The sequence below is a fragment of the Danio aesculapii genome, chromosome 7, assembly GCF_903798145.1.
Source record: "Danio aesculapii chromosome 7, fDanAes4.1, whole genome shotgun sequence".
Lineage (NCBI taxonomy): Eukaryota > Metazoa > Chordata > Actinopteri > Cypriniformes > Danionidae > Danio > Danio aesculapii.
The window spans coordinates 37664914-37688514 of NC_079441.1; the positions used below are offsets into that span (position 1 = coordinate 37664914).

General features: G+C 36.7%; 1 protein-coding gene across 2 annotated transcripts in view; it reads left to right on the forward strand.

The window, feature by feature from the left end:
- Window positions 1-11314: 11314 nt before the first annotated feature.
- creb3l1 (cAMP responsive element binding protein 3-like 1) overlaps window positions 11315-23601 on the forward strand; it is a 55500-nt gene continuing 43213 nt past the window's right edge. For both annotated transcript variants that reach the window (XM_056461867.1, XM_056461868.1), the window contains exon 1: window positions 11315-11700. In XM_056461867.1, the coding sequence (XP_056317842.1) occupies window positions 11599-11700 (102 nt within the window). In that variant the 5' untranslated portion in view covers window positions 11315-11598. The remainder of the gene's footprint in view (window positions 11701-23601) is intronic.

Below are 23601 nucleotides of genomic sequence, written 5' to 3' on the forward strand. Positions count from 1 at the left end.
TTAGCGAGAACACCTCTCCTCAGTTATCCATATCCGTCATTTAGCTAGAAATAAGCCGGGGAGAGTTCATTGAGATCTACCTGAGCTCAAACTCCCCTCTCAACCTGCAAACCAGAGGGAGCCCAGGGCTCGAGGATCTCATAAGCTCATGGCTCTCTCCTGGGACAGCATGCCAAACAAACTTTATAATCAATCATCAGCTACGTGTGAACTCTTGAAAATAAAAATATATTAAACAAACTTGATTAATGAAACCATTTTGCAGAAAACGGCATGTCAAAGTGCCTTTAAGGGTTAGGGTTAGTCATTTCACTCAGCGTCCATCTTTGAAACGCCTCTCAGGTAGTATGCTCAGGCATTCTGTCTAAATGGGGAAACATCAAATTCTTCAAAACTGTTTGCCAAGCTAACGATTACATTACATATTTGGAATCACCAATAAAACGAAACAACAACTTTAGTTTCTAGACGTCTAAATCAATCAAAATTGGCAATTTTTGGGGTTGCCCAAGCGAATGCACATGCGCACTTCAAAGAAAACAGATTACGACACCAACCTCATTTATGGCCGTTCTACACTTGATCATCCTCCTAATAATGCCTCGTCCGATCGCGCTGCTCTTAAGAAGTACTTCACAACGTGGTCTTGATGGTAAATCTCCTGCAGAAATGACAGCGACTCTTTGTTTACAAGTTTGTGGGCGTTTGAGTAGTTGCTGTCATGTCACGTGCGTTTAACAGGACGTGTTTGCATTAGTTTCATACAGATTACAAAACCAAAAACCTTCTGTTTTCAAGTGCACGTGGTTCATTTAAAAGCACTGATTTAAAGCTTTATTTGGATACATTTCTTATGTTTGTGAACAAGTATTCACTGAGATTCCAGTGCATTTGTTGACCACCAAACTGTCGTAAAGACACATGTCTGGTCCGAGCTTTTCTCTGGAGAAACGTCAGTCTATAGCGATCGCTGATTGGCTCCTGTTCTAGTAGGCGGGGCTTCATTCGCCATATTGACCATTACACTTTTCCCCATTCAAAACTAAACAAGTGACATGTCTTGTATATTCTATAGTCTTTGGTTTTACTGTAGTTTTTAGAGCTAGGCCACCGCCATCTTGGAATATCGGTGTGTCTGACGTCACAGGGTTGGTTCTGTTTTCTCAGCTAATACAATGAAAGTAATGGACTGAACGCAGACACTGGACAGCCTAATTTAACCCAATGCATGAAGTTGTGGATGTGCATGAGAGCTGGTGCAAATACAAGCATCAAAGTTGTGTCTAATATATAAAAAAAATATTTAAACTATAGGTTAATTTTTTAAAATCTAGATTAATCCCACTGTAATCTTGGAATTAATTTAGATTAATCTAGATTAAAATGACTCATTTGAATTCTGTCGAAGGCATTCAGAATATGTGTGTAATAATCGCTAAAAGTAAGTCTTTGAGAACGGGTTTCTCAAGCAACATGGCGCATTAGACCAGGGGCTCATCTCCGGTTTCCAAAATGCATATCAAACTGCTTGAGAAACTGATCTACTATGATAATTGGTTATGAAATTAATTATGTTCTATAAGATGTACTTGTGTTTACTAACTGTTTATTCAGTTAAACATGAATTTTTAACTGAAGGCCTACATAAGCTCCAAACAGCGATTTTTAATCACCTTAATCCGACTAAAGTCATAACTGAACTAAACAGAAATGGCATTTAGACGTGGAGTATGCATATATTAGTGGCATTATTGAGGTAAACACCGCGATCAAACTATTACCATCATGTAGGACTTTTTGCCATATTTTCCAACAAGATCCACACACAGTAAAGTACCACAAGCACACGCACACACACACACACACACACACATAGCGAAATGCGAAAATTTTCTTCTTTACATTTGGCGAACGTTATTAAATTCCATAACACTCTCACCAGTCCTTACTCCTTATTTGCGTCAAATACTCCAGTTTGTCACGGGGGCATGAATGCCGAACTGCAGTTAAAGTCACCCAAAATTACAGGAAACTCTTACATGAAAGCACTTCATGTAAACACCTTAATTAGGTGTTTAATAAATAGACCTTTGGTCCGCTCTCTCACGCTGCTCCAGCACTGCCTGACAAGGGAATTTACATTCAGTCTAATGCAGCGATTAAAGCACATGACTTCACGTGTAACTAAGTCACATCTTTGTGGATTATGTCAAGACATGTTCTCTTTTCAAGTCAATCAACTTGATGTATGAAGGACGTAAAAAACTGCCCTGTGAAAAACCGCGCCGATCTTAGTTTGGTTTGTACACGAAAAGAAGTGAGCAGCTGTAGTAGTGAAAAGTGAAAGTACCTGTCCCCGTTACATCGGACATTGTTGCAGTAGGTGATTGTCTTCAGAAACATTTTTTGTTGTGCTGGTTGAAAATCTCTTCACATTCCAATAGTAATGATTAAAGTTAATAATCTAAATGTTTTCATATTTTTATATTCTGGGTAAGGCATAAGACTAAAAAATTATCATATAATTAAAATTTGTTTATCCACCATTTACACACAAAGAGAGCGTGAGAGCGGTAAAAACACATGCAGTACTCATAATTTTTAAAATCCTGAATGAATATTGGAGTTACTTTTGCATGCTGGAGGAAGGTATCTTTTAGATAGGTAATGTTATGTTTTAAAACTATTTTAGTAACGCAACGGTTTTGTAGATTTTGTTGTGTTACGAATGGGTTACATCAAAGATTATAGAATACACAAGACATGTCACTCATATCTTTTTGAATGGGGAAAAGTGTAATGGTCAATATGATGATTAAAGCTCCGCCTACTAGTACAGGAGCCAATCATTGATCACTATATGGCAAATAAAGCCATATAGTGCCAATCATCGATCCCTGTAGATTGACGATACACCTGGGGAGGGGCTCGGATCAGATGTGAGTTTTTGCAGATTTTGTGTAATTTGGATGTTTAGAAATTAAACTAAAGACACAGTTGTTATTTAGATTTATTGGTGATTCCTAATATGAAATTCAATGATAAGCTTGGCAAGCAGTGTTGGAGAGTTCGATGTTTCCCCAATTCAGACAATGGCCGAGCAGACTGCCCGAGGGGCATTTCAAAGATGGCAGAGTGAAATGACTTCCCTTAAAGGGACTTTGGATATATGCACGGAAGTGTTGTTCAGCCACTGAAATATTCCAGCGAAAGACTGATGTGACATTTTTCAGATTCATAAGGTACAGCATCCAAAATGTAGTTTAACAACAAAACATTAGTAAATAGCGCTATTCCACCTAGCCTGCTTTACTCAGGTGAAGTTGGGTTTTTATTCACATTGGGTCATTTTTGAATAATGACCCGTGACGTGTCCCTATATTGTTCACCATGTTTCTTTGAATATTCGGTCTGAAATAAAATGCTAGCATGGCTTAGTAATAAATGTAATTCCTGCACGCCAGCCAACCAAGCATACAGTTGTAAGCAAAGCAAGTGAGAGAGTGAGAACAGCGATCCTTGCATGCATGAAATATTGCACATTATGACAAGTTTTGCTTGCTATACAACTGAAAACATGCTAGATATAAAACAGTTTTTAATTCGGAATTGTAGTATTAGAAAGTACTATAAAGTTTTCTAACTGGTGAATGACATGATCTAGTGGGTTGTCTACTGTCATCTTTAATATGTGCGTTCTTGATTTCAGGAGGCGTGGCTTTGGACGGCAGGGGAGGGACTGTCTTTTAAAGATATTATGCTACACGGTTAGCATTTTAGCAGATCACCTACTGCACCTTCAATTCACCAACATCTACACATTGTATTGGTTACACAGACAAAAACACAACCATAAGCACGTGAGGATGAGAAAGTCACTTGAAGAATAACTCTGTTCATCACAAACACTTATCCACAAGCAGAGAAACATACTAATATATAGAAGTACTAAACTACTAAACACCGTCATACTAAAGTAATGCAATAAACACTGTTTATCAGAATTGGATGCAGCATCTCTAATGTAGGGGCACCAAAGTGGCGCAGTGGGTAGCACAATCGCCTCACATCGCCTCGCATTTCTTTTCTTTTTTTTTTTTTTTGCCTTGCATTTCTGTGTGGAGTTTGCATGTTCTCCCTGTGTTTGCGTGGGTTTCCTCTTGGTGCTCCAGTTTCCCCCACAGTCCAAAGACATGCAGTATAGGTGAAGTAAATAAGCTAAATTGGCCGTTGTGTATGTGAGTGTGAATGCAAGAGCGTATGGGTGTTTCCCAGTATTGGGTTGCGGCTGGAAGGGCATCTGCTGCGTAAAACATGTGCTGGATAAGTTGGTGGTTCATTCTGCTGTGGAAACCCCTGATTAATAAAGGGACTAAGCTGAAAAGAAAATGAATGAATGGATCTCTAATGTACATCACAGGTGAGGAAAAAAATTCAATGTAAGCAAAAAGTATAAAAAAAAGTCTTGCAGGGAATTCTGGGAAAGTTAATTTTATGGTTATTTACCCTATATATTAAGAAAACCTAATGTTAACCAGGTTACAGGTTTTTACTGGAGTATTTTTACAGTTTTTCATCATTCATATCACATAATTTGATTCACAGTGTACAATTGTGGTCCTTAATAATAAAATGTGAGTAAATGGCTACCAACACTTGTAGAGTCAAACCAACTATAGTCAAAACAAAATGAATACTGTATCATATATTAATAGTATTGGTCTGTGCAAGAAACAAAGATTATTTAGAACATTATTAATTTTATTGCACATTCTCTGCAAACAGGCCTGAGTGCAATCATGACAGTTTGGAGCTCAAGCGCCCTGTAGTATAATGCCTACATGCCTTATCTCCATAAAGGTCATACATTGACCTTTATGTTCGTAAAACCTCAATGTGTCATCGGGAGCCACAGGTATTAATTTTATTTTGCCTGTGTGTCTGTTTTTTCTCAAAGTTGCAGCCTTTGACTTGCACTTTATGAATCACCAAATCACAAAAATAGTTAACTACACTTAAGTGTAATTACGTGACATTACACATCTTGGATAGCCTGTGGGTTAGTAAATTAGCACAAATGTTTCATTATAGCTAAAAATGTACAGTAAAACCTGTATTGCAAACCAATCTGTTTCTTTTTGTGTTACATTACGAGAGAAGTAATGTTTGTCTAAAGCATGTATTCCTTCATGAGAAGTGAAAATGATTTTTCATCTGCTTTCCAGCTCTGATTTTGCCTTCCTCATTCTTTTTTCTGTCCAGGGTATCTGCAGGGTCTTAAAAAGTCTTAAAATGTCTTAAATCTCATAAGCAAATTTTTAGGCCTTAAAAAGTCTTAAATCTACAGAAATATTATGATGTAGGTCTTAAATGTTAATTTTCCTTTTCTCATGTATAGCTACCTAATCTGGCCATTAACCCCCATACAGTCACCAACAATCCATCTCAATAAAACTTTTAACTTTTTATTTACAAATACCATTTGATAACAAATTCTGACCTGACCTATTTTTTTGTTATTAAATTATTAGTATTGTATTATTAAATGTATTATATTATAAGCATTTTTTTATTTGGCGAAAGAAAATCTTTTCCAATAGAGATATAAAAAAGTCCTTAGCATTTAGCCCTGTATAAAGTCTAAAATGTCATTCTTAATGGTCTTTAAAATGTCTTAAAAAGTCTTAAATTGAACTTGGTGGGACCTGCAGAACCCCTGTCTATCATTCACAGGTATTTCCTGCTCAATTATTATAACATTAACGCTTTCCATTAACGTAAACTCAAAGATTTTTATCCAGTTTCTTAAATTTTGAAAAACCAATTTTGAGTTTTTCGTTTTAATGACAACCAATGGACAAAAGGTCAATGAGGTGCCTGTTAAAGGGTTAAACCCTTAGCAGATTAAAGCATGAAAGAGAATCCATTGAACTGTCGCGAAGGGTGAAGTATGTAAATTTGTGGGTAAACAGAATGTCAGAAGTAATGACTTTTCAAACAGGTTTCTCAAACACCCTGCCTACTTGCTATTGGTTAACCAAACATGTTTTTACCCAACCCCATACCATTAGTGACGTATAGATCTTTTTTGTTTTCATTGCATGAACATTTTTCTGCAAACCTTGCTTTGTGTTCTAGAGAAGAAGAATGTTGTGATCAGTTAAGTAAATAATGTTCAATCCCTGAGACAAGACAAAGTATTTTAAGTTCGAAAATGTACACTTGAACATCAAGTGAAACTATTAGAGCTGTGCAGCAGACATGCTCATCAGGTTTTGTCAGATAAATGTGCTCAATCTGTCTGCATCTTTTGCTTTTGGTCTGCACTTGCTTTCATTTTCCTCACATTTTTAATCACAGTTTTTCTGGTCATGGAATGTGGAAATACTATAATACGAGGACTGTCGGTGTCGCTGAGCACCTGGCACATTCATTTCATTCATTTTTCTTCAGCTTAGTCACTTATTTATCAGGGGCTGGCACAGTGGAATGAACCGCCAACTATTCCAGCATATGTTTTAAGCAGCGGGTACCCTTCCGGCCACAACCCACTACTGGGAAACACCCATACATTTTCACATTTAGACACACAGTCATACACTATGGCCAATTTTGTTTACCCAATTCACCTATAGCGCATGTGTTTGGACTGTGGGGAAAACAGAGTACCCCGAACTGAACAGATTCAGTAACACTCTTAAGTTAAACACAAAAAGGAAATTGACCATTGTCATCAAAGATAACCAAATTTAACCCAAAGGGTAAATTTCTGCTCTGATATTGTCAAAGTATCTTTTTTTGTGGTTTCTCTTGAACTGTAATCTGAGCTGGTTTGTTTGACTCTTTTCAGATAGATGTAGTACATTTAATAGTGCGGTATTCAACGAATATCACAGCATGACTAAAAAAAAGCTGCTGATGGGAGAGGCGTGTGTTGGGATGAAGATGGGGGGTTGGAATTTGCAGACCATGTGGAGACACAGGCCAGTAAATAAAGTGAAACCTCATGGTTGCTTTGCTTTATGGTGTTTTTCCAGCATGTCACCTTCCACATACTGTTTATGGGATGTATGTGTGTTTGTGTGTGTGTGTGTGTGTTTATTGCTCAGGGGGAGGACGGAAGCTTCACATGACCATAAAAACCATACGGACAGAGAGCTGACCAGGTGTGAGGGTTACCACGACAACTACAAAGAGAGAGAGAGAGAGAGAGAGAGAGAGCGATCTCTCCAGTGTTTACAGGCTGTTTGACGTCAGAGCGTTTCTTAATCTGTGGAAATATGGAGGATGCAGTTGGGCTCAAAATATCAGCCCTTCACTCACATGCACGTTTTAGAGGACTGTCCCATTTCAACTGTGCGGTGGGCTATTGGTGAGTGATCAACTGTGTAAATCACTACACAAATTCAATTTCTAATTGTCAACAGCATTAATGTGTGTTTACAATCAGTCAAGAGATAAATCAGGATGCTGACTGCCAGCACTTTAAGAGTCAAGAAACCCCCCCACATATTTGAAAAATCTGACATTGCAATATTTTGTTTTGCCGCAACATATATTGTGATATGAATATAGTTTCACAAGACTGGGATGATCAAGTCTTTTCTATGCAGTGCATCTGCATAAAATATAATAAATTACAAGGAAAATAAATAAGTAAACAGTGTTTTGTGGTTTTCTGGGAAGTCTAACAGTATTCAAGTACAGAAATTGTACAATCAAATGTAAAGTAACATGGTCATCATTGTATTAATAATTAAAAAATATAATACTTCATTCCGTTTTGGCGACCCCAGATTAATAAAGGGACTAAGCCAAAAAGAAAACGAATGAATGAATGAAAAATGTTTAATAATATCTTTATTTTTTAATCTCTAAAAAGTAAACTAATCCTGCAGTGACTACTACAGATACACACATTGAAATATCAATGCTCAAACTTCAGCCCTAATACAGACAAAACAAAATGGCTGCGTGTGGCTCCCAGTGATATGGCAAATTCAAGCTCTATAACAATAACAATATATATTTCGATATAAGTTGTTAATGCTTCCAGATTTAAAACAGTACCCCAACAATGACTGAAGCATTAAAAATTGGAGGGTCCATTAAAAGGCTTAACATATTTTTGGCCGCTAATTTTTTCCAGGTTATCTCTAATGTCAACACACTTTTAGATTCTCATTGTTTCACATTTCTGCTGTGTGATTGGCTCTTAGATCAGAATAGATAAAATAGTCCAGAGCTTATCAATGTTATTGACACATTTTATCACTATTTGATATAATATGGTTTATCTGTCCAGCCCTACTCCCAACAATACATTCATCTCACATTCAGCAAAACCATCAGTATGTGCAAGAAACAACATTGTTTACAACATTATTACTTATAATCCATGGGTTCAGGCAGACAGGTGAGTCTGATTATTTTGATTATTATTATTACTGGTTCTTTTTTGGACAGTTTGTTTAAATGAATGGCTCAGACAAATGATTCACCACTTTATTTACACAATCATGCAATTATAAAGTATACACAATTATAGTAATAAAGCACCCTTGAATGATAAGAAAGAGGATGTTTTAGCTGTCTAAAGCACAAAAAGTAGGATTAATTAATTCATCATTAATTTTCCTTCGGCTTAGTCCCTTTATTCATAAGGGTCGCTTCAGCGGATTGAACCACCAACTTATCCAGTACATGTTTTACACAGTGGATACCCTTCCAGCTGTAACCCAGTACTGGGAGACACCCATACACACTTATTCACACACATACACTACGGACAATTTAGTTTATCCAATTCACCTATAGTGCATGTCTTTGGACTGTGGGGGAAACCGGAGCACCCGGAAGAAACCCACGTGAACACAGGGAGAACATGCAAACTCCACACAGAAACGCCAACTGACCCAGCTGAGACTTGAACCAGCAACATTTTTGCTGTGAGGCGACAGTGCTAACCACTGAACCACCCTGTCACCCTAGAAATTATTAACTCACCTATTTATTATAGTGTAATTAACCCTAAAAGCTTATATAGTAGCAACTCATCAGTTTTTGGATATGAGAACGAACTGTTTTGTCAGTTCTGTCAGTGCAGTGTTTGAGTATTGAAGCACTGAATGAGCTGACAAAAACTGACATCACTGGATCATAAACACCAGAAAAACCAGAGTGTCTGTCTGGCACCAACAAGTGGGGTTGAATTTGGAAACTTGTATGTCTGTATTGGCTTGAGCAGTGAACTTTATAAAATAGAGGCTGGTTTGGTAAACAGGTGTATTCAGTTCAATAACTGATTCATTTGCAAACTGCACATTCACTTTCCTGAGGGGTATTGAATTATATTCATTTCTTCATTTTCCTTTGGCTTAGCCAAATTATTTATAAGGGGTCACAACAGTGGAATGAACCACCAATTTATCTAGATTACGTTTTATCACAGTGGATGCCCTTCCAGCCACAACTGGGAAACACCTGGACTCTTACATTCACACACTGTGGGATAAACATGAGCACCTGGAGAAAACCCACGCGAATGCAAGGAGAACATGCAAACTCCACAAAGAAAATCCAACTGGTCCAGCCGGGGCTCGAACTAGCGACCTTTTTGCTGTGAGGCGACAGTGCTAACCACTGAGCCACCGTGCCGCCTCGCATTGAATTACATGTTTGTTATTAACAATGTTTCTTGCACAGTCCGGTCATGCTGCTTTATAAGTCCTCAGTTTTTCATCAGAAGTCACATATTAATGTTGTTATACCTGTACATGTTTTTCTTTTGACTATCAGAGTGCGTGTAACTGTTGATCAGCATTTTATGAACTACCAAAGATCATGATTGGAGCATAAACATTTCTTGGTAACATTGTATTTTGGTGGTCCATTTGAGTATTAGTAGACTGTCTGCTTAATATCTGTTGATTCTGCTCCTTCAACAGACATTTAACTGACTATAAGAATCTTTGCAAGTACATGTCAACTTACACTAACATTAACCCTAACCCCAACCCTAACCCCAACCTAACAGTCTACTTATAATCTAATGAGAATTAGTTGCAATTCAACCTAAATTTAACAAATTTAATAAAGTGTGACCTATTTTTTTAATGTTCTACTGAGGGAAAAGATTTGTTTTGTTCAGCCCTTATACAGTAAAAATGACACAGCTGAGCTATGGGAAACCAGTAAACTAGAGACCTGATGAAAACCCCGTCACTGTTGTAACCTTGCACTGACCATACACTCAATGAGGTCCGCAACTATAAAAAAACCAAGCACAATTAACTTATAACAAGTAATTGATATCTCCACATTCACTTGTTTGAAATACAACTGAACTCTGATTGGAGTTACATAACACAAAATAATTTTGCGATCATGTAATGTGTATAAGGCTGGATATGGCTTGAAAAATGACACCTTTCGCAGCTAATAGAAATTCCATTATTACAGAGCAGGTTTCTATAAAACTAGGGCACCTGGAAAGAAAGAGAAAAAGCAGGAAAGAAAGCTGTAACAGGACCTGAGGTAAAGCTACTGCTGAGAACTCTGCCAATGAGGAAATAGTTTCCAGAATTAGGTTTAATTCTTATAAATGTTTGTGTGAACCCAGAACACTTGATCTATAACTCATCACTTGAATTGACTCTTAGCACTCCACAGACGAAAGCAAATGATCTGAATTAGAAGAGTCAAACGTGTGCAGTAATTCATTGGATTCAATATGTAATCAGACACTCATATATATAATCTTCATCTTCCACTTATGTGTGTGTGCCTTTTTTCCCTAGTGAATTGATGTATTGTGTTACATAACTGGGAAGTTATCTAATCAGACTGATATTTGTCATTCAAAAAGATCAAAATGGGTTGTGTGAGGAATTAAGGCTTTCACTTTTTAATCAATTACTGGTCTATATAGGTCTATTAAATGCTGTAATTGCTCGAATGACATAAACAACACAAGAGAGTTAGATAACCAGATGTCTATTTACCAGTAAGAAGCCTAAAAGTTTGAATGCCATTGCCTTTCCACCATGGATTCACTATGAGATTCACCACCAAGGATTTTAAGGTATTTTGTTGTCATGAAATCTGTTTTCTTTATTAGTGTAATTCGGTTTTGTGTAATGGATAGCCAAGGTTGTGCACTGTCATAGATTCAGTCCTTCATGTGCGTCAATGCCTCGGAAACTAATGCGCTGTCTCTTTAAAACCAAGTGAAAGGTGGGTGTCACCGATGGGCGCAAAGAGTGAGAGTAGGGCGGGGACAGTATTGAATATGTATCAGTAGTTACCCCTTGGAGACTCAACACAGATGAATGATACAGATTTGGAAGAAACACGCACGGCCACTTCGCTTTAATCACGTCCAATTTATCCGACACTTCCAGAGAAGTGCAAATGGGCAGACAATAGACGCTCAGTGGATGAAGGCGACCTGACAGTGCAGACGAGCGCAAGTCGCTTAAAGAAAGCCACACACATTAACTTACTGCTTCCGATTTTAAAATTGGATTTCAATAATTCTGCAACTTATCTCACTTTGAGATATTGTTGTTTTTGCAAGCATTTTTATCCACAGCCGATATGGACACCATATTGGACAACTTCGCTTCGGACAAACTTTTTCCCAATTCCAACCTGTTGGATCTCGAGGATCTGAATGAGAGCGATTTCTTATCCAATGTGGTATGTCAAACCTCCGCATCTTCCGTCTATACTATACCCTTCAGCAGAGAAGAGAATATATTGCAGACAATGTGCAGAATATGTTTTCAAGGGATATCTTTATTATTGTAATATTTTTCTGTTACCATATTTCGATTTGCATGAAAAATCAGGAGAGATATTTAATATTGATTTGTCAGCATGCTTATGCTTTTATTCTCATTACAACATGTATGTATGTATATATGTATGTATATGTATGTATGTATCTATGTATGTATGTATGTATGTATGTATATATATATATATATATATATATATATATATATATATATATATATATATATATATATATGTATGTGCACACACACACACACACACACACACACACACACACACACACACACACACACACATATATATATATATATATATATATATATATATATATATATATATATATATATATATATATATATAATATACATAGGCTACGTACATAGACATTACTATACATTAAGTTTGTTCTGTTCTGTGTTTATTTATCACACGCCAAAGATGTTGTGGTGCAAATTAAATATAAACAAGGGTATGAGTTCTCAAGCTGTGAAGTTTGCCCAGCTGCACACAGATAGGGACAATTTCCAACCTCAGCCGGACCTTTGGGTAGCGGGGGGAGATCTTCGCCAATGTGTTATTTATTTAAACCACGCCCATTACTGTGTAACTAAACCACACGTTTAAAGTAAACCACGCCCACTGATAGCTTCATCCTGTTTCTCGTGTCCGGCCACTGCGGGTGAACAAAGATGCTGATTATTATAATTCAGTTCTATACAGTTGTTAGACTCAGTGGGACCTTTGCTCTGTCTTAATTGCACTTAGCAGTATATTTACTCAACCTTAGGTGTAAAGAAAGTTTGGAGACAATTAATTAATTTAAATTCATTTAATTTTAAAAAAGGTCTATTGAGTTTGTTATGTTGAACAGTATACTCAAATCACAATGCCAATAAAACAACAAGTCTATTACATTATTTTATTATGAGATACAAGGAGTAGGCTAACATTGTGTGAATAAACTACACAACAAAACTGTCATGTTTACCTCCTCAGAATCTGTCATCTGTAGTAATCATACACCCAAAAATGCATGTCATTTCAAACCGCTTTCTTCATGAAACACTAAAGGAGTGTATGATGAAAAATTCCCAGTCACAAGTTTTAAAATAGACCTGTTGAACTAGAATGAGGACTGAGGCTAAGATTTCTAATCAATATATATAATTTCTGCCACGAATCCACTATATTCCAAGTATCCTAAAGCCAAACCTAATCAATCAACTCATGACCAGTCTCGAGTGACCACCAGTGCATTATTTCAAGTGTTTTCCATGGAAGAAAAACAGACATACATGTTTGGAGCAATGACAGTGGGCAAATAAAGACTATATTTTCATTTTTTGCATAAGCTATTACTTTAATTAGGTCAGTAGGAGTGGAGTGTTTTGGTTGTTAATGCATTTCATTTGAAGCTAGTGTTCCATGTGCACATGATCCATTAGGAGCCCAGGACACTTCTGCAGTTTCCACAGTGATTCACACACTCCTATGGCTAATGTTTCTTACTTACACACGTTTTTTAATCCCTGTCCAGAGAGACACAGAGCGATGTAAAGAGACATCACAGATGTCACTATTTTGAGGCTCAGATGAGATGGAAAGGTTTTGACCTTTATTTTAAAAGGGAAGCTGCAGCATGGTCCTGCCATCTCATGGGTCTGGACAAATAAGATGTGCATCTAGTTTCTTATGAGCTCCTGAGCTTATATGTTTTTATTGATTAAGTTATTTTTACAATACAAAGTGGCTAGGGTACAGTAAACGAGAGACTATATTATGTGTAATATCTCCTTATTGTAGAAGCAACCCACAGACTGCAGCATCCTGTGGGTTGACATGCTATAATTCATCTAAATCTATTTGGTCTTTTTTGCCTCATCATGTTGTTTCAAACCAAAAGGACTTACTTCCTTCTGTGAAAAACAAAAGATGATATTTCATGATAAATGATTATAGCATATTTAGTTCAACACCTTAGGGTGAACATACTTAAACTGAAAGTGCCTGAATGATAGAATTCATCATTGTATTCATTTTTTTCCACAATGATATATGTTATATATACATTTTGTGACTTTTTTATTTATTTATAAGTCACTTTAATTAATTAATTAAATATATAAAAATATTTAATTTATTTGATTATTCGAAATATATCAAATTTATTTAAATTCATGTATATTTAATTCATTAATATCTTTGGAGAAAATGCTGAATTGACCATTGTTTATTTGAAGAAATAATTGAAAATGAAGATTATTTCAGCGTAGATTCAGTATTTATTTTAGTAGTTATTTTAGTATATACCCAGCAGGCACACAACATCATAAAACGTTAATACTAGGTTAGATTTAGATCATGACGTCAGGTGACCAACATTCAATGTCTAGCGAGTGTCTAAGGGCAACGTTATTTTGATGTCCAATAATGACGTCAAATTACGTTAACATTTGGTTGATTTTAGGTTGTGTTGGAAAGTAACCAAAATCCAACGTCTGATAGATGTCATAGTGGTAACGTCCACACAACGTCAAGATGTAACATGATTAGACATTGATATTTGGTTGATTTTAGGTTGGACGTTGGATATTATCCTCGGCCTGACTTTGGGTTCTGACGTCAACCCGATTTTCATTTCCAAGCAAAATCCAACATCACCACGACGTTGGGGTACATTTGGGGTACAACATCAAGTTGACATCATGTCCACGTCCTGTGCCTGCAGGGATATATTCAATATATTGATTATGAAACTAAATGCTTCTACTTTTAGAAATGCTTTTATCACATCACAAGACCTTTTAAATTAACTTTTGAAGGCAAATGATGATTAAACGTAGGTGAAAAACCTAAAAATAAATAACTATACAAAAGAGCACTTAAAATATGCACCTATTTAAAATCTTAGAAATGTTGTACAACTACCAAAATATATAGAGCGGAAGCAAGATTGATATAAAACAAGTTAATTTATAATGAAATCTCTAATGGAAACCTGTCGTGTTTTGTAAACTGTATTCACATATGAGTTTTTTTTATAAAGGTTTTGTCTGTCTGTTTTTTTTTCTTCCTGCTGGTCTGTTGGTTGTTGAGGGTTTTTAACGGGTAGCATTCGATCCAGATGTCCCTCATTGAGTACCAGCTGTGCTCCAGTTTGCTGTGTAAGGACCTGACTGAGGGGAGAGAGTGATGATGGAGAAAGGAGAGAGAGGCTTGTGAGTGAAGGAGGCTCATTCACAGCTCCCGATAGCTGTCTGTGTGTGTGTGTATGAGCGTATGCATGCCACTGTGCTCCTGTGTGGGTGTGTGAATGGACGTCTGTGAAAGACCACTCCAGACCCTCCATGGTCCCCCACTTTTCTCTTTAGCGTGTGTGTGTGTGTATGTGTGTGTGTTTGTATGTGTGTGAGAGAGACACTGGCCCTTGAAGGCTCAGTGAATGACTGCCTTGTGCCCTCAGAGAGGAAGCCGCTCTCTGAGCTCCTGGGTTACACACACACTGGTTTCTGACTCCTGTGTGTTTTTGTTCATTCATTCTGGCAATATATTTATAAATGTTAGTGGTTCGATCCAGGACTGTTGAGTTCAGATATAGATTGTATGAATTTGTATGTTTGTAGAGAAACAAATATCCCCAGTATAAGGATAGTAAAACCAGAAGTCACATATACAGTGGAGATCAGACATGATGGAAGACAATTTAATCAAACTAGGCAAATCTGATTGACTTTCTTTCTAACACTGCAGTGGATAAAGTCTGAAGCTTTCAAACTTCAAAAACACTCATGCGCTATATGACAAGACATTTTGGTCATGATTCATTCGTGATAATTGTCCCCTGCAGTTACAGTTCTTTCAGACAAATTATAGAAACTGGATGAAACGAATAATTGAAAAGATCTGACTCAAAAGAGCAATTTATTCTGACATTGCTGCATCTCTTGTGAATGCACCAATAAAATGCATATGTCAAGATTTACAGAAAAGCTATTCCACACACTATATTTTATACTATATATCAGTCCACCATTTGTAGTGAGCCACTTTTAGGATATTGGTTTTGCCTATTTTTGGAAGCTTTAAAGGGATAATTTACTGACTCTTCACATGTTTTACACATATTTGAGATTCTTTCCCCTGATGAACAGAAAAGAAGACATTAAGGGGCACCTATTTTACCCCTTTTTCAAGATTTAAGATAATTCTTTTGTGTCTTCAGAATTCAGAAATCAGATTATTTATTATACCTTTCAGAATATTAGAATTTTCTGCTCTGAACACAATGTAGCTGTTTTTGTTGCCTGTGCCTTTAATGCTAGTTCTCCCTGCCCACCGTTCACATGTGCCTGTCAGAGTGTGCCTCAATCTCCGCCTCGGCTGCGTCAGATAAACAGCACAGTGACAGACATGAAGGAAGCAGATCTCACGTAACATTTGTGTGAAATGATAAAGAACTTTCCCAGTGATTATTTGATGTGGAGTTAATTTAAGCCTTTTGATGAGTCACACACAATGTTGTTACAAAGTTCACGCACATACACAGACACACACACACAGTGTGCGAGCTTAACTTTGCACTGTTTTTAGCAAATGTGACAAGACACAAGTTATATCCTCTGCTCTATGGATAACTGTTATATTAATGTATAAAATAAACCTGATTTAACATCCACAGACCAGGATTGAAGAGTCTTTTTTTATAATTGTACTGACGTGCGGCTGTGGTGATAAAGTAAAGATGGTAAAATCGCTGTAATTCATTACGAACATGAGCTGTTTTAAAAATGTTTTAAACTTGTAGAACTCATTCTTGATCACATTTGATGATGATTGATGATCACAGAGAGCTGAACAGATCTTTTAATCCCAGTTGCTTCATGTCCTGTCTTGTTGATATGATTATCTTACTTATCTGATATGATTATTACTACAGAGACATGTTAATATGCGGCAGTCAGTCAATTCGATGGGCAGGAAAACCACATTCCTACATCACGTTACAGTGGGCTCAAAATGGGAGGGATTTGGATCCTATTTTAATGTCAGGAAATTAAAAAAAAGAGACGTTTTGTCTTTATATCACCCCAGTATGACTGTGGACACACTATACCTACACACAGTTCTATCCATAACAGCTTAAAAAAGATGATTTTCATCATAGTTGCCCTTTTAAAAAACTGGAATCTGGTAGCCATCGATTTCCATGGTGTAATGGCATAGTTCACCCACAACTGAAAATTTTGTCATCATTTCCTAACCTTTCACTTTTTCCAAACCTGATTTGAACTGGAATCCTGTAACCATTGACTTAGTATTTGTTTTTCCTAATATAGATGTCAGTTGTTGCAGGTTTTCTGTTTTTTCATATTATCTTCTTTTGGTGTTCAACAGAGTAAAGAAAGTCAAACCGGTATTAAACCACTTGAGGGAGAGTAAATAGTGAGTTAATTTTCATTTTTGGGTGATCTATTTCTTAATTTTTCTTTTGTATTCCATAGTATAAATGGCCACATCAATTTGGAAGGACACAAAATATTATAGAGGAAAATTAAGACAGATTTGTAGTATATATTCTCTATTAAGCATGTTAAAAAATGAAAAGGTAAAACTGCAAATAAATTTGGGGGTCTTATGTGAATAGAGAATGCTCATTCATTTTCTTTCAGCTTAGTCCCATCAGTGGTCTCCACAGCGGAATGTACCACCAACATATCCAGCATATGTTTTACACAGCGGATGCCCTTCCAGCTGCAACCCAGTACTGGGAAACATCCATACACTTTCATTCACACACAAACACTACGGACAATTTAGTTTATTCAATTCACCTGTACCACATGTCTTTGGACTGTGGGGGAAACCAGAGCACCAGGAGGAAACCCACGCAAACATGGAGAGAACATGTAAACTCCACACAGAAACGCCAACTGATTCAGCTAGAACTCGAACTAGTGACCTTCTTTCTGTGAGGCAATAGCGCTAACCACTGAGCCAACATGTCGCCAATAGAGAGTGTTATTAACTCATAATAATAATTTGACAAAAACAACAATGATAGTAATGCAGTAAAAGTGCGCACGTGCAAATCTACCATTTTAAATCATGACTTAAGCTGTAATTGCACGGCTTGTGCTGAAGGATGGAAATCAGCATGTCTCATTCTACTGTTTGTTAAAGCTAAGATCACACAGAGGATCTGTGAACTACAACAGCACAGAGAAAACCCCAGGCTTTAATTATTTAAATGACTTTATATGATATATCTCTTGTGTTTCTGCAGAGCATCCTTTATGCAGAGGGAGCTGCTGTTTGTCAATCTGCCTCACTCTGATTTTATACAGTTTTGTTTTATACTTCCCATATTTGTAAACTGAGAATGGCTTTTATTATAGATAGAATGATTCACCGTGTTAATCTTATAAACAGAATGCTCCGATCTGTCTCCGTCACACTAATAAAACGAAGACATTTATTAATATGGAAGTAAACGCAAGACTGCTTGTTATATGAAGCCGCTTTATCTCCGCTCAACCCAAAATCAATCTGCGATAGGATACAGATCTCTCAATAGAGAAATACAAACTCAAGTAAGTTAATCTCTCTCATTTTTAAGAGACCGGTTAGTGTTGCGTTATCAGTGACACAGAGGATGTCATTCCACTGAAATATCATCAGCAACTGTATGTAGAAAAATTCAAAGAGGAAATATACTTGATGATGCTACTATGTCATTTAACCAATTTTTCCTGCTCATTCACATCGTACACAGAAGGGGGAAACAACAGAAACCTGAATAGCGTGCTGATGCTTTCCCTTTTTATTTTCAGTTTTTGAAGTCAAGAAGATGAGTCAGATTGAAAACCTTTCTTTAGAAGCATGTAGCATGTCTAAACGCTCCAGAAGAAGTCTAGAAGTGATATCTACAGGTTTGACAGGTCCCGCCTGTCCTAAAAGTTGTTTCTGATTCTTCATCTCTGAGCCTGAAGGGTTAGGCAGCATGGACACTCCAGCAAGCATATTGTGTGTGTTTAAAAGACGTCCAAACTTAGATGTCTTGGCAAACCCAGCAAGCATATTTTGTTTTTAAAAGATGTCTAATAGATGTCTAATAGATGTCTAAACATAGTCATCTTGGCTAAAACAAAGCTAAATTCGAGCTGTCAGTGAAAATCTAATAGACGCCAAAACATAGATCAAAATTGACTAGTGATCAAATAGATTAGACAAATTTTGTGTTTAATAGATGTCTAATAGACATCGAAATGTAGACAGCTGGGCTAAAACAAGGCTAAACTTGGGCTGTCAGTAAAAATCTTATAGACATCTAAGAATAACCCAAAACTAGACTAGTCGTCAAATAGACAGATTAGACAGACTTTATATGTGTAGTCTTTCATTTGTGTGTATTTGATGACTAGTCTAGTTTTGGTCTATTGTTAGACGTCTATTAGATTTTCACTGACAGCCCTAATTTAGTCTTGATTTATTTATTTATCTTGTCTATTAGACATCTTTTAAAAACAAAAAATGCTTGCTGGGTTTGCTTGTGTAGTCATTTATTCTTGTCTATTTGATGACTAGTTACTTTTTGTATTGTTTTAGTCAAGATGTCTATGTTTGGACATCTATTAGACGTCTTTTTATCACAAAATTGCTTGGTGGGATCATACAGTATGTAATGTTTGAAGCTAAAACATAATGTTTTGATTGCTTTTCATTGAAGACAGCGAGCTCTAATTGACATCTGAAACTAGCTGTGTTGTTTTTTACTGTGACGTGACTGAAATAGTGAATTATGGTCTTTTATTAGTGGTGATTGACAATTCTCATGTGTCTGGGGGTGAAGGATGAGGATTTGGATTAGGGGGAGGTGAGGAGCATCTGGAGGGGAGGAGTGGAGCAAAGGCAACACATTTCTCCAGAGTTTTCTCTCAGATGCTTCTGATGGAACCTGTCCATGTAAAAAAAAGATAGAGCGAGAAGGGAAGTAAAAAGGGAGGTTGCATAATGTTGAGAATGACTGGGCCAACGTTAAAGATAGTAGTGATACAGCTCTAACTGTCACTCTCGTCATAACTCTCAACATCTGCGAGCTGCAATTAAGAGGTCTTTAAAGAGAGAGGGAATTATGGCAGACTATGGGTGTGATACAGAAACAAGAGGCCACAGAAGTTGAACTCTATGATCTTGGAGTTTAATTCCTCAGTGCAGCCACATGATTTAACCCACAAATAAAAAACTGACACTTTTAACCAGCTAGCTCATTCTTACCCATCAGCATATCTGAATTCACTCACATATTCTGTGTTTTCACACATTCCTTATCTGCAGGAGAATCTATTTGGTGTTCACTCCCATCTGTTTTGTTGTTTTGTGATTATAGAGCATTGTGTTACTCAGAAAGGTCAAGTATGGCTCCTGCGTTCATACCTTTTGGCTTTGGTTTTAAATCTGCTCATGATGGACACAAATAGATAGAATAGTGTTCTTTGAGGCATGTTCTTACGTGAGCATATGTACACACACACACACACGTCATGCACAAAATAACTAAATCAGCAGTTAGAGTGTTCAGGTATAAGGGTGTGTTGTCTTCGGTCCTGTCAAACCAGATCTTTTCATTTTTTTTCAAATTGCTAAATGCTTAGAATAGTTTTGGCGCATTTGCAAAATACGTTAATCAATTGTTCACGGATAATAGTGGGCGATGACTGACGATTTTCACCCTGGTGCCTGCCCCGATATTGCAAAACACACATTTAAAAAAAATGTTAGATCATAATAAAAACAATTTTAATTTGTGCTGCAATTAATTATTTTAGCATGGTGATGTTTTCTGTCATTTCACAGATTTATAATTTTTTTTTAAATGCACTGTTGTTCAGTATTGGAATATAAAGTTGAAATGTTAATAAGGTAAAAGCTCTGATCCTTTGTATTGGATAGTTTAAAAATGTATTAACAGTAGGAAAGTGCAGTAGTTTACTTTGTAGTAGTTTCACTTATATTTGGTGTGGTTTGCTTTCACACTGGCCTTTTGCACAAGTGCCAAAAGTCAGCCAGTTATAGAACAGAAGTTGGACCATTCATCATATTTCTTGTCCTTCATCCAATCGCTAAATTATCTGTAGACATTTTTATATGTGATCTCCAACAGTTTTGATATAAATGCATCTGCCTAAATGTCAGCGTGTCTCTTCTGAGCTCCAGGTCGAAGCGTGACTCATTTTCAAATGGCTAGCAAATGTATTGAACACCAGACTTTTCCATAAGGCAACAAACTATGGGATCCTGAGAAGTCAAAAGGCAAATGTGTCAGATTGAGGTCGGCTCATATTCACAACTGTACCAGAGTTTGTTTGGAAGCGGACTGAGACCAATTCTTTAGTTAGGTCTCTGTTTGTGTGCTTGGTGCACACTAGAGTGTGATTCACTGTATTCTCATCTGCAAAAAAGATCAGGATCAAAGGAGAATATCAACTTAAGTTTGATTCAGTCAAACCAAACAAGACAGGTGTGAAAACACACTATGAGCACAAATTGCTGAACTTTTGCACCTTTCATAAATCATTCTCCGGTAGTTATTTATATGACTGTAATGTACATACAGTATGATACATTTCTTTTTCTGTTGCATTTTAAAAAATATTCACCTACAGATGACAACATTGTCAAAATGATCTTTGTTTACACTGCAAAAACAGACAATGTTGTATTACACACATCGCATCAGTAACTGACATTGAGTACGTTCACATGGACACCCATAATCAGATTTTAATTTGATTAAGATAATACTCTGATTAAGAGTCCACCATGTAAACAAATTTTTTGATTAATTTAATCCGATTAAGGTCATAATTGAAACAGCAATCGGATTCAGACATGTGGAGTATGCCGATTTTAGTCGCATTGTTGAAGTGCAATACAGACTTGTAAACACCTTAATCAAAATATTACCGTTGTGTAGGATTTTCACCGCATTTTGTTACAGAATAGTCTATACACATACGGCAGTTTGACACTATTCTCTGCACCTACTGAGCCAGTAAAGGACTGCAGACACCTGCATCGCGAAATGCAGAGTTTTTTTTCCCATAGAGCGGAATTTGTTTGTCCCAGGGGCATGCATGAAATGTTCCTGAATGAAAGTAAAAGTGCCAAACTGCAGTTATTGTCCAAAAATTTAAATAAAACTACATGAAATTACATTAAACTCCAGAGGAAATGTGGATAGCTTGGTGACGCAGTGACGTTAATTGAATTATGTGCTACTGTATAACATGTAAAATGGGATCATGAAAGGAACATTCAAATAGCAACTCATGTAAACACCTAAATCCTATTATTGTCTTATTTAGATTAAGGCAAATAAAAATATTTAAATTTGAATAAAATTCTGCGCCTGCACACATACTGTCCTGTTATCTGCGGTTGTTTGAGTTGTCAAGTGCTTGCACATACTGTTGGATTCAATATGAAATATGCATGCGCCTTTTATCGTAGTCACATTTTTTGCAGTATACACGTTGACAACAGCATTTTCAAAAACTGGCACTTTTTTCAAAAGTTATCATTTTAACAGTTATCATTTTTTTAAAATTCTATATTTGTTTATTATTTATTAACATTTCAATATATAACAATGCTATAACACTGCCTAGACATATTTTAGCGCTTAGCTCTTAATATGACTGTGTGCTTGTGGTTGGAATGCAGTCAGTTATCATTTTAAGATTTGTCAGTTTAAAATGATTCACATGCTGAACTACTTTGAAGCGGTAAAATACCCCAGATGAATTATCCGTCATTCCTGTCCTCAGCTGATGTTTTAGCAGCAAGTCTCTGACATGCCAGAACTCCTCCTGCTCTCCAGGCGCTTTCTCTGTCTTGCTTATGTGTGCGTCTCCTGAGGACAGAGCTGTGGATGTTTTAGAAGTGTACTAGATTTAACCTCCATCAAGAGTCCTGTGTTTCAGGTCAGTTATAGAATCAACTCCAAACTGGCATCATGATGGGAAGAATGTATCTAGTACACTTTGTTTCTTGCTTTTCTCTCATAGGAAAATGACCAGCATTGGTAGGAAAGAAGTCAGGTTAATGTCTGATTTATATCTACACATTGGTCAAATCTTATCAGTGTTAGTGCAACTCAGATGTTGGCCTGAAACACTGCCAAAAGCTTGATCAAACGGGAAAGTCTGAGCTGGAACGCATTACATTGTACAGAGCCTTTGGGTTAAGATGGTCAAGAGTTTCCAGAATTTTTTAACCGGTACCTACACTCTTCGGTTATGTCCTGTGTGTTTTGACTTCAATCCTTTGCTTAAAAGCATATATAACTTGTTCTTCACATGTGAAAAGCCATTCAGAGGACTGTGGAGATGTGTGTGTGTGCCCCCTGTTAACCACGTCTTACCCCTCAGGCTCTGAATAAATATGTCAGGTGGGTGTGAGTGTTTGCAGGAACATGTCGTCAGCTTTTCTTGCGGTCCCTAAATGCACCATTGTCTTCTCAGGCTCCCTTTCTAGAGAGCTTCAAAGGCACCTCTGATTATATTAATTGTATAATGACTTTTAATTCCAGGCATGGTTTTATAACAGAGATGCTAACGAGATTTAACGTATTTTATTATAACGTCAATGGATAAGGTATTTAATTCCTATTATGACTATAAGGAAGCACAATTCTGTCTTAGAGCCCAAAAATTTGCATTGTGATTCGCTCTTCCTCATTGTGAGACTGAATTTCACAACTGTTTCTCATAATTACAAACCCGCTGATGGTTTCTAGTAGTA